The sequence below is a fragment of the Pipistrellus hanaki genome (assembly GCF_964339955.1).
Source record: "Pipistrellus hanaki genome assembly, chromosome: 4".
Taxonomy (NCBI): domain Eukaryota; kingdom Metazoa; phylum Chordata; class Mammalia; order Chiroptera; family Vespertilionidae; genus Pipistrellus; species Pipistrellus hanaki.
In genome coordinates, this window is record NC_140506.1 from 37822743 (window position 1) to 37835189 (window position 12447).

At 39.6% G+C, this 12447-nt stretch overlaps 1 protein-coding gene across 4 annotated transcripts in view; it reads right to left on the reverse strand.

Moving 5' to 3' along the window:
• DMGDH (dimethylglycine dehydrogenase) overlaps positions 1–12447 on the reverse strand; it is an 87497-nt gene that overhangs the window by 33897 nt on the left and 41153 nt on the right. For 3 of the 4 annotated variants that reach the window (XR_014794821.1, XM_084881306.1, XM_084881305.1), the window contains exons 2-5: positions 11647–11821; positions 5235–5333; positions 3632–3796; positions 184–388 (exon numbers count right to left, since the gene is read on the reverse strand). Coding sequence is in view for 3 of the 4 variants with exons in the window: in XM_084881305.1 (XP_084737431.1) it covers positions 184–388; positions 3632–3796; positions 5235–5333; positions 11647–11821 (644 nt within the window). In the remaining variant the exon portion in view is untranslated. Of the gene's footprint in view, positions 1–183; positions 389–3631; positions 3797–4226; positions 4694–5234; positions 5334–11646; positions 11822–12447 lie in introns of those variants that run through there. The other variant, XM_084881307.1, reaches the window with a different exon arrangement.

The window sequence follows — 12447 nt, forward strand, 5'->3', positions numbered from 1 at the left end:
CTCCACCGAGAGCACAGTGATGAAGGGAGGGCTTTGTAGCTTAGAAACAGCCAAAATGTTTACCTTGGCTGTGTTTTATAACAACGTTCATAATGTAAAACATTACTTTATGTATTATATAATATATTATTTATTTTCCACTTAAAGAATCTCACTAATTTAAAAAAATGATATGACACTTACCTGCAGCATTCACAATTCTATTTGCTCTCATAGATCCCTGTGGTGTTTCAACATCCCATGTTCCATCTGACCTGGGTTTCAGAGAAGTCACCGGTGCAGGATATTTTAAAAGGGCACCATATTTCCTAGCCCCAGCAGCCAGAGCCATAGTTAGAGAGTAAGGATCGATATGACCATCTCCAGGATTATACAGTCCAGCTAAAATCTAAATTGATCATAAAAAAATCAATACTCAAATGAATATGTACTCATTATTCGGTGTGACTATATCCGCCAGCAAACGTTTAAAAAAATGGACTTGAAAAATGCATTGAGGCATCAGATTAATCAGTCATTTTCCTGTATCAAAGCTCAGACTTGGGCAGGATATATACTGAGAGTTAATTAGTCAGGCTGAGAGAGCCTAGCAATTATCTTCAATATCCATCCTCTCCTCCCCCTCATAGAAATAAAAATGGTATGTTTATTTCGACACATGGATGCTAAGAACAGTTTCCAATAGTCGGCAGCTATTAGCTCCAGTTGATAGATAAAACTATTACTAAATTCTGATCAATAAAATGTAAATGAAAGTGTCATGTGGCAGCTTCCACAAACCATTATAAAAAGGCATCTGGCATATGTTCTTTGTCTCCCCCTTCTTCTGTGCCCCTTCCTCCATTTCCCAATCTGGAATGCAGACAGGATGGCTGGAGTCCTAGCTACCACTAAGAATAAGTACAGAAGAGTCACACCCTAGGAATGACAGAGCAATGATTTGGAAGATGACTAGGTCCCTGAAGTCTTCATGGAAAACAATTAGCATTCAAATCCAGACTGTCTAAGTAAAAGAGAAATAAACTTCTATCTAGTCTAAATATTACTGGTTTCTGACATTTGTAATCAAATCTAATACTAACTGATCAAATATTTATATTTAATTTTTAATACTGTTAGTAAATTCACATGCTAAATATATGCCTGGTGTCAGGAAAAGATAAACTTAATTCAGTCATTCAACAACTATTTCTTGAATATTACTCTGTGGTAGGGCTTGAGGCTAGTACTATGGGAGAAACAAAGAACAAAGCTCAGGTGAAATAGGAGTGAATACTCTGAAGTGGTATATTTAGGTCTTAGCCATCACACAAAAATCTACTGTGTACCAAATATGAGCCAGGCAATGCCAACTTTTTTGTCTGCATCTATTGTTTTGCCTTTTATTCTATTAATGTAGTGCTACACTGATTGATTTTTAGATGTTAAACCATCTCTGTATTCTTGGAATAAATTCAACTTGGTCATGCTGCATAATCCTTTTTATATGTTGCTGAATTAAGTTTGCTAGTATTTTTTTGAGAACTTTTGCATCAATATTCATAAGGGATACTGATATTTCTTTCTTTATAATATCTTTGTCTGGTTTTCATGTCACAGCAATACTGGCCTCATAGATGAGTTGGGAAGGGTTCAATTCTCTTTTATTTTGGGAAGAGTTTGTGAAGACTTGGTATTAATTCTTCTTTAAATGTCTGATAGAATTCATTTAGGCCTAGGTATTTCTCTGTGGGAAGTTTTTTATTACTAATCCAATCTCTTGTTATAGGTTTAGTGCAAGAGACTTTCCATTTTAATGCAATTCATATTATGGTAACCTTTCAAATGTCACACTGGTGTTTTATAATAGGTATATCATCCTAGTGATCCTATACTTATTTAATTTGGCATCCTGCCCCAAAGATGGGAGAATACTCTTCCTGCATGTCACCATACTTAATGTCCTTGAAAAAAAACCTGATGATGAGCACTTCCAGCAAAATATCCCAAGATTAACATATACACAGATATAACACATCCTCTCTAGGAGCGGTGATGGAATTTCAATGAGACAATGCAATGCCACACCAGTCTGCCATCACAGTGGCATCACACAACACTATAGACAAGGGAGTACCAATAGCCTGTAAAGATTCACAAGGGCAAACAATCCCAGCACCCAGATCAATGATACAAATCCTTTGGTATCAGAGATGTTGCAGGAGTCACCAAGGAGAAACATAACCCTATGCTTCCCTCAACAGCCCTACCCAGTACCTTTAGGTAGTATGTACAAAGGAGAGAGTTGGGTTCAAATCTCTGCTCAGCTGTTTCCAGCTGGATGAGCTTAGACCCACTATGTAAACCATCTAAGCTACAGCAGCTACAGTTTTCTATTTATGAAGCATACTAGAGGCTCAGTGCATGAAATTCATGCACGGGGGTGAGGGGAGTTGTCCCTCAGCCTGGCCTGCACTCTCTCCAATTTGGGGCCCCTTGGGGGATGTTCAACTGCTGGTTTAGGCCCAATCTGGATCAGGCCTAAACCGGCAGTTGGACATCCCTCTCACAATCTGGGACTGCTGACTCCTAACCACTTGCCTGCCTGCCTGCCTGATTGCCCCTAATCAGTCTGCCAGCCTGATCGCCCCCTAACCGCTCCCCATCTGGCCTGATTGACCCCTAACTGCTCTCTTGCTGGCCTGATTGCCCCAACTGCCCACCCCTGATAGCTTTCTGTTCAGTCGTTTGGTTGTCCCTCACTAACCCCCCTGCCTTCCTGATCACCCCTAACCACTCTGCCTGCTGACCTGCTCACCCCCAACTGCCCCTCCCCACTTGCCTTTTTTCCAACTGCTCCCCACTGCCAGCCTACTTGTCCCCAACTGCCCCCCCCCTTGCTGGCCTGCTAGCCCCCAACTGGCCTCCCTGCCAGTCTGCTCGCTCCCAACTGCCCTCCCCTCCTGGCCTGATCGCCCCTAACCATCTCTGTCTTGGCCCTGCCACCATGGCTTTGTCTGAAAGGATGTCCAGAAGGTCTCCCGGTCTAATTAGCACATTACCCTTTTATTAGTATAATCAGTCATTGTTATTATTATGAAAATTGGATTATCACCCAGCAAAAAAGGCACTTAATTCTCAAGTGGATTCTTTTCATCAAATCTGGTTAAAACTAGATAAATACATGGCATAGAACCTTGCAGAGAAGCATACATATGATCTAGGGGATATTTGTATAGCAATTTAGTAGTATTTCTACACTTGATTTTGTAAAAAATTTTTAATAACACAATATTTCCTGGGATGATATACTTATCATCCCAGGTTATTATTTTATTTATAGTTCTCAAACAGAAGGTTTATATAAGGAAATCCCCAGATCTGGGGGACACAGTAATAGAAAGGTATTGAATATGTTTTCTCAGTTGTTATAGGTGGAAAACTAATAAAATTTTTCATTACCTTTTCATATTTCATTTGGCATACACAGTGGCTCAGATTGTAATGTACCCAAATTCCAGTATTAATCATTTAATTTTGCCATTTAAAATGTGTGTTCAAAGTTTTTCTATTTTTAATTAACAACTTCAAATAACTTTTTCTAATCTTAATTCCAGTCAACAAATAGTGCAAATGCCCTTGGGATAAATACCTTGTTCATGTTGAGTAAAGGGAACATCTCTTGAATTTTCTCAGGTTCAATAATATACTGTTCTGTTGCATGCCAGCCAGTCCGAGTCATTTGATATTTAAATTCATCTACCCTTACAGGAGTTGTAGCAATTCTGATACTACCTGGCTGATGGAATCCCACCACCTGTTGTAATAATGCCAATAAACACACGTCAATAAATCCTTATTTGGCACTGAAACATGATTCTTCTTCCGTACAATGAAAATGCAGATATATAACATAAGAGATTTACTATCCAGTGAAAGAGATAACTACATAAACATATTGGAATCTTATAAAGAAACATTCATTCATTAACTATTTACTAACTGCCTGCTCTGTGCCAGGCACTATGCTAAGCCCCAGAGATGCTGTTACGAACAAGAGAGGCAAAGACCTGCTTGTATGGAGCTTACAGGTGAAGCAGAGAGCTAAATGCATAATCCATAACACAAGATAGTGTTAATGTACAGAGTGAAAGAAAATTATGTGGAAAAGAGAACAACAGAGGATTTGAGGCAGGAATATGAAGAATCAGAATGCTGCAGTGATGAGATTGTGACGTGAAACAAACCTTCATTTGACATTTAATCGAAGTCCTTCAGGTGGCCAAGCACTCAGTGTGGCCCTGGGGTTACTGAAATAAATGATGCAATCTTTGCCCTCATCTTGCTCATACTCTGTAGGGAAGACCAAACAGTAAAGCAACAACCACCATAGAGAGATGGGCATTATAGAGAGGGATACACCAACATTCTTAGAACCAAGTGACATGTCCTCAGCTCTGCCTGGGTGGGCAAAGTCAAGGCCAGCTTCTCAAAGGGGATGACTCCCAGAGAAGATGGAGAGTAAGTGCTGAAATGGGAGCCAGAGGAATGTAATTTTAGGCAGAGAGCCCAGCACATTCCAGAACTGTAAGTAATTAGGAAGAGCTGAAGCATCTGAGCATAGCGAAGAGCAGTGAGAGCAAATGCTGGAAAGGCAGGCAGGGCTCGGCTGTGCAGGTCCTCCTCCTCCGTCCTTTGGATGGCTTTAGGCAGGGAAATGGCCTGAGGATTTTAAGGAGACTTCAATCTTAGCCTATGCATATTCTCAGCCTGCCAGTTTATTTTCAGAATGCTAATAGCTATGAGAAGAAATAAAAATAAAAGTGAGGGGCTTTTAATGAAGTACTTTTCAAAGCCATGTGACAGTATGCGATCCACCGTTGTCAGATCCTTTGTCATCCGGTGGCTGAAAGGCTCTAATTTCTTAGTTTCTAGATATAGTAACTGAATCAAGGTATTTTTGAAAGCTGCTGCTTTGTATTCTCCCTTCATTAAAAAAAAAAAAAAAAAAAAAAAAAGGCGAGAAGAGGGGGTAATTACGTGGGTAATACACTTCAAGAATTCAAACTGACTGGAGAGCAAACTTCAGAGGTTCTTACCTTAAACTCTTATCAGATTTCTCTACCACATTAAACATTTCACATACCCTTGATGCTACCACACACAGATATATATGATGATGTCAAAATCCTTCAGAGATCTATGTATTTCGAAGACACTCACCTAAAAGTCAATTTCAAGTTAAATGCATTTACCTGTCCAGTTTCTTCTTCCAGTTTCTCATAAAGTTTGATGCTATCATAGTGTATTTTCTTCAAGTTTATTCCAGGATGAAAGTAAGTCGTTAAACCTGCCTTAAAAGTGAAGAGAAAAGGAAATACTGAAAAAAAATTAACATTCTGAAAATGTTGATAACTTATCTGTTAAGCAGGAACTTATTGCTGGCAAGAAATGGAGCAGTATCAGCCAGCCCCTTGAAATGAGAACACATCAGCCGCAGTTGAGCAAATCCAGAGCATAAGGCTTGTTACACAATTTTAAGAACAGTTTGAACAGTAATGTCAGAGCCAACCAATGGACATATATATTGTCTCTAAAAGTTATTAGGAAAAGTGTTGTAGGAAGATTCAGGAATGGGATGGTTTAGGTAGGAAGTTTAGGAACATATGCCATGAGGAAGAATATGGGGAGATGGTATACAATGTGAACTCAAACCAGCAAATCATGGGTGTTCCCTTAAGGGGAAGGACTATAGCCTAACAGAGTTTTCCTTGACCCAATCCCCACCATTCTCTCGAGTGCAGCAGACCTCCTGTTTCCTTTGAAATTTCCAAAATTCAAGAATTGGAATGTTCCTGGAAATTGTAGCCTAGTGATTTGATGAACAGACTTTTGTCATAGCTTTACCTGTTTGATGAGCACATAGATTGTACCCCACAAATATTTGTTGAATAAATACTAAGTAATAACTCTCAGGGAAAAAAAATCTAAATGTTAGCATGCCAAAAACCCTTTTATCAACTCAGATGCAATGTAGTATCCGGATAAAGAATCCCAAGCAATTATATGAAGCAAGTTCTTTTGGTTAAGTGTCTAGGGCCCCAAATTGCTGCTAATGTAACCTGGAAAGTTCATCAAATAAAATCTGTTTAGGAGTATTTATAAGGTTCTTCTATGATAGTGGTGGACAATTGGTTCTCCTGAATTCAAAAACACCCCATTTAAAGGTTCATTAATCCTTCCTTATTGACTAGAATCCTCGGGCTTCTATCAAGTACTTGCTCAAACATTTGGACATATGCACAGCTATTTTTGTTTGTTTGTTGTTAATCCTCACCTGAGGATATTTTTCCCATTGATTTTTAGAGAGAGTGGAAGGGAAGGAGTAGGGGGAGAGAGAGAGAGAGACAGAAAGAGAGAAAGGGAGAGGGAGAGGCAGGGGAGGGAGACGGAGAGAGGGAGAGAAAGAGAGAAAGAGAAAGAGAGAGACAGAGACATATATTAATATGAGAGAGACACATCAATTGGGCCTCTCAACTGGGGCAGGGCATCAAACTCACAACAGAGGTACATGCCCCTTGACCGAGAATCAGACCTGTGACCCTTTGGCTCATGGGACAATGCTCTAACTACTGAACCAACCTGGCCAGGTCATGCACAGCTACTTTTTTTTGAGACAATCCTAGCCCAGCTTGTAAGTTCTCTCATAGTACAGCCCCGTTACGATGGAACTAAAAGTTGGGCTCCTTAACTTTCAGTCAAATGCTCTACTTTCCTTTACATGCTTGGTATCTTTGTGCATATGAACTTTTTTATTTCAATATAGGGAATCCCTGCTTTCATTTATCTGCTAGAGAACTCACTTTTGTCTTTCCCATAACTCCCATCATTTGAGAAAACTGATAACTCATGAGCACTGACCTAGAATGGTCACCATTCACTCCTCAAGATACTTTAAATATTAACCTAGGTTAAGCCAGAAAGTTATACAACATCTACACTACACCACCACAGAAAGCTATTTTCATAGAAGGAGTTGATAATCTTTCATCTGAAAGAGTTACATGAGTTAGTTTTTATAAAACTGTTATTCAAAAAAATTTAGCCCCATATCCTTCACTTAGGGAAGAAATTTTTCTAGAAGTTCCTGATTAAGGAAAAGTTAGTCTACCATAGTGAAATAATATACCTGTTTCCACTGAAAAGCTCCTACTACTCTAGTTTCCTTGCTGCTAGGACAGTTAGGCATAAGTCCTGAGCTTAATTTATTTTGCCAGGCATGAAGTGATATTATTATTAATATTTTGTATCCTAAACACTTTTTTATTAACTGGTTTTTGTGTTTTAATCTGTGTTTAAAATTTAGGGTCAACCATATCTGTGTTTTTATTGTTTTTATCCTTCAAGATTTTTATGATCTGACTGAATCATGAAACTTTCATACTTAAAGCAATACAATCAAAAGCATATGATTAAGTGCTGGAACATATAAAGACATAAGAACCAAGGGAAGAAAAGATGCTAGAAAGGTCAGAGAAGTCTTTAAGGAAGACAAGAAAAAAGGTTTACATTTGATTTGAAGAAAGAAGATAATTATAGTTGGCGGAGAAGTTAAAATAGGAAAGATAAATCAGAGATACAAATAATCAGTAGAAACTATAGCCTTTAGAAGAAAATAAGGATTCATGAATTCTTATGATATAACTAAGTAAATAGGAAACTTCTTTATAGTAGACTAACAATTAATAATGAATTAATGAAAAGAATGATGGAGTTAGAAAAATCATCATTTGAGCTAGTGAGCAGTCCTATCCATCTCTTTAATAATCTTTCCCCTTTTCATGAACCTCAACAGCCTCAAAAAGCCCATTGACCAATCTCAAGCCATCCTATATCCCAGAGGCTTCAAATTTTTTATCCATGTATTCATTAAAAGTTTGAGCACCTCCTATCAAATATGTGCATTTCCTAATTTTCATGTGATATATAGATATGTATCATTAAATTAACAGAGATCATAAAACAAACACAAAAAAACTAGAAATGAATTAAACATTTGAATAATTATTTTGTTTATTGTGTAGAAAAGCTTTGTAATATTAAGTTTATGTATTGGCAAGAGCTATGTGGTTAATATACTTTATTATTAAAAATAAATATTGGATTAACCTTGGTAAAACAGCATTGTGAAGACTTACATCTAGGTTTGTTGTATTTTGAGACTGGTTTGAATGGCTGTGATAGCTGGGGAAGCTAGCTGTCATTGATACGGAGATCTTCATGGGAGAAGTGCCCTGTCTTTTCTGAACTCTGCATCTTGACACCACTTCCTCCATCCCAATCACACCTTCATAAGGTTTCCACTGAAGTGAGACTATTAATGTTTCATGTTCTCTTGTTCATCAGTTGTTGTTACAAGCTAATGGGAAGGTTTTGCATTTTTATATTTTTAAATAAATGGGTACAAATACCACTAAAACTCCTTAGTTGAAAACATTTTAGATGGGCTAAAAAATGTAACTTTTGTATATATGAAAGTTTTTGTAGGTGACACATATTGTTTTGGCCAGAAAAATATAATAATAATGTCAACATGTTTAAAGATCCCTTTTCAACATTTTCTCTTCTCAACAGGACTGTTTTTGAAAAAAAGGATAGACTGTATTCTGTTTTTGTAAAAGAAAAACTGTGTTTCACAATTCTTTTATTACAATGATACCAACAAATCTCCATGTAGTACAACACTCTCAAGGTTAATCCCTCCCTCTTTCATCATCCATTATTTTACTTAAAGCCCTGGTTCTATAAAATGAATCACAAAGGTGGTGTCCTACAACACTTGATCAGCAATATGTCATGACAGACTAAAGACCAAAGAACCAGTGAGGACACTCCCATTGTGAACTTTCCACCTCTCCCTTGCTTGATCCCTTGGAATAATAACCAACACATCACCCACAACAAAGGTATGGGCTATTTAGAAACACTAGGAGCGATTAATTTCTTTCTTACATTTTTAGTTGAAAATAAATAGGAAGCTCTAATATTGTCTTTCTACAGGCTGTATGGATTATCTTTCATCTTTAGTCCTCAACCCTCCAAACAACCCACTTCCTTGTCATCCCCAGGGGCAGCCTCTCCTGGGGACCCCAAGCTCCAAAACTGCTTCTCATTCAATCCTCTCCCTATCCCCACCCCACAAGAACTGCTCCACACTAGTAGTAGTGCCAGGTGCTGACAAAGCAGTCTCATTGAAATTCAGCAAACCCTCAGGATTTTTGGATTTGTGGCTTCATTTTGAATACTCACATGGCAAGCTGTGCCTTCCTGCCTAAGTACTGATTCCTATACTCAAGTTTAACTTGAGCACATGCTATACTTCAATGAGACTGCCTATATTTTTTGTATTCTACCCCTGTAACTGGCTCCCTAACTTTCCACATTCTCATATCTGCTGCAAATATTTCTATGTTAAAAATTCCTAATAGATGGTATTTCTTTCATGTGGCTCCTCAGAGGGAGGCCTCCTTGACTTGCAAAACTGCATAGAATCGAGTTCCCAGGGCAACCCTCTTTTTCTTTCTTTTCCTTCATTTCTCTGGGGGCCAAGTAGCCCGGCTTCTGCTGCCTGGCTCCATCTTGAGCCCACACCACATGAACCAATTTTGTAAACCATTGCATAATACTCTGTTCACAAACCAGGACACGCCTTTCCCACTCACTCTGTTATCTATCTCTTTGCTTAAGGGAAATTGTTTTGCACAGTTAACTTTTAACTAGAAACCAGCATATTAAAAACGTTGCCCACTTTTCTTAAAAGAACTTAGGTTAAGGGTATGCTGCCTTTTAAAAAAAAAACACAATTCTTGGCATGTCTAAGAAGTAAAATTGCAGGGAATTCAGTAATCTATCCTATAATGCAGGCCACATCAAATCAATCAAACATAAATGAGAAAATAATTAAAATGTTAATATTACTTAACAAGCTGAAAGTGTTAAAGGGTGTAAGCCTTTCACTTAGGATATTTCCACGTGCCTAAATTTCCCTCTGCCTGCATGCTCTTGCCTGGACAGCCTCCCCACCCCCTCACTCACTTCTTCCTTGTCTCTATTCTTTAAAATAGCCTCCAGACTCTTCCTCCTCCACCATTCTTTATCTCTGTATCCTCTTCCTCATGGTACTGATCACTCCTAAGCAGCTTGTGTGTTTTCTGTCTGCCCTGCCTAGGTGTGGCTCACAGGGGCAGGACTTTGTTTTGTTCACTGCTGTGTCCTCCCTAAGAGCACTGGCTTGGCACATAGATTCTTAGAAAATGTTTGTTGATAGAGTGACTGAATGTCTAGCAAGGAGAAGGCATAGGAGAGCGGTAGGAGAAATACAGGCTTTCTTTTCCATGATAGCAAAAAGCCTACATAGGAAGTCTAGTTCGGGGAGGGGAGAAGAGCCAGGAGTGTCAGTGGCTTCCTGGACCTGTCTCCAGGTAGGAAGAAGCAAGCTGAGGGGAAACTGGCCAAACAAAATACAGTGTGCCTGTGAACGTTCTGAAATTACACTCAGGAGTACTAGGTGCCTGGGCCTCTCTCCCAGATGGAGGGGAGAGGAGGTGAGGAAAGAGAAGATGGGTTGGCTATGATTTTTCTAGGGGCCTCCACCCAACCTCGTGGTCAGACTCTGTGGCCACTAGACTCTGGGGCCAACTTGGTTGAAATCTGGGCTGCACTCTCCTCCACACTGGAGGCAGCCATTTCAGGGCTCAGCCTCCAGCCCACACCAGGACCGGATGAGCAGATCTGTGTGGAAACCCTAAAAGTAGGGTTTTCTCTTATCTCAACAGGAGAAAGTGAATGACAGAAAGGAAAGCTAATGACTGACAGTTGAGCTAAGACTCCCAAACTTTTCTTTCAAAAGAAATCTGTACTGACAGTCATAAAAACTGTCCCATCCTTAGCTGACTTCGGAAATAACTGGTTTGACAGCATAAAAGCAGTGTCAATCACCTCATTTACCTGAGCAGCTTTCCATTTTAGCCCAGTTATTGTATAGCCCTAGAACAATTATGCTTATACCATCAAATATGTGAGACTGACTTGGCTGAATGCGTTATTTAACACAAAAGCTGTTCTCAGTCCCCCTAGTTCAGTCTTCATGTAGTCAAGCCGTTCTCTTACAACACAAAATTAAAATAATAAATAAATCAATGAAAAATACCACTACGGCCAGCTGAGGGGACTGTAGGTGAAGGTCTCTGCCGTATTCAGGAACACCCAGCTGCTGCTCTTTGATATAAAGGATACCATTTACTAAACACTTTACATTTGTTGAGTAACTTCATACATTAACTCAATCTTCACTCCAATCCTATTAATAATCCTATTTTACACATCCAGGTGCCTTACTCACCCCAGGAAATGGAAACTTAAGTGATTTGCCATAAGTCACTTGGGTAGAAAATGGCAGAGCTAGGATATGAATCCAGAAGCAGTATGTTCCAGATAAAGACAGCCTCAATGTTGACCACCACCTGGAAGTGTGCCAGCCCAAATGGAACGCTGTTGAAAGGGAACGCACTCTAAAGAGGCAGCAGCGGGGTGTTGTGAATGGGAAGGAGACCGATTGCCCTAGCGCACAACTCAGTGAACATGACAGTTGAGAGGTGCTTTCCTTACTGCGTGCCAGGTAGACCCAGCAGTGAGCTCCGATTTCTCCAGGAGGACCACGTCCTTCATCCCTGCTTTGGCCAGGTGATAAGCCAGACTCACACCAACACAGCCACCTCCAATGATCACTGTCTCTGCTCTGTCTTTCCATCTTGTTTCTGCAGGTAAGGGTGGGTTGTCCTTTCTGGAAGACAATTTAAAAAAAGAAGAAGTTAGATCTACTAAGCTAAAGTAGCTACAGTTGTGGCTTTTGTTATTGTTTTTGCATCTAAAATCTAACCTAGGCCCTAGCTGGTTTGTCTCAGTGCACAGAGCATCATCCTTTAAACTGAAAGGTCCCAGGTTCAATCCGGGTCAAGGGCACATGCCTGGTTGTAGGCTCGATCCCTAATAGGGGACGTGCAGGAGGCAGTCAATCAATGATTCTCTCTCATCATTGATGTTTCTCTCCCTCTCTCCCTCTCCCTTCCTCTCTGAGGAAAAAAAATATATATATCAATATATACATATTTAAAAATCTAACTTAAGCAACCTGGTTGTGGGAGGGAGGAAGAGGCATTTGAGCCCCATTCCATATAATTCTGGTTCATTGTAGATATTTAATATAGCTAAAGCAGTGGTCGGCAAACTGCTGCGGCTTGAGAGCCACTTGCGGCTCTTTGGCCCCGTGAGTGTGGCTCTTCCACAAAATACCACGTGCGGGTGCGCAAGCACAGTGTGACTGAAACTTCGTGGCCCATGCACAGAAGTCAGTTTTTGGCTCTCAAAAGAAATTTCAATCGTTGTACTGTTGATATTTGGCTCTGTTGA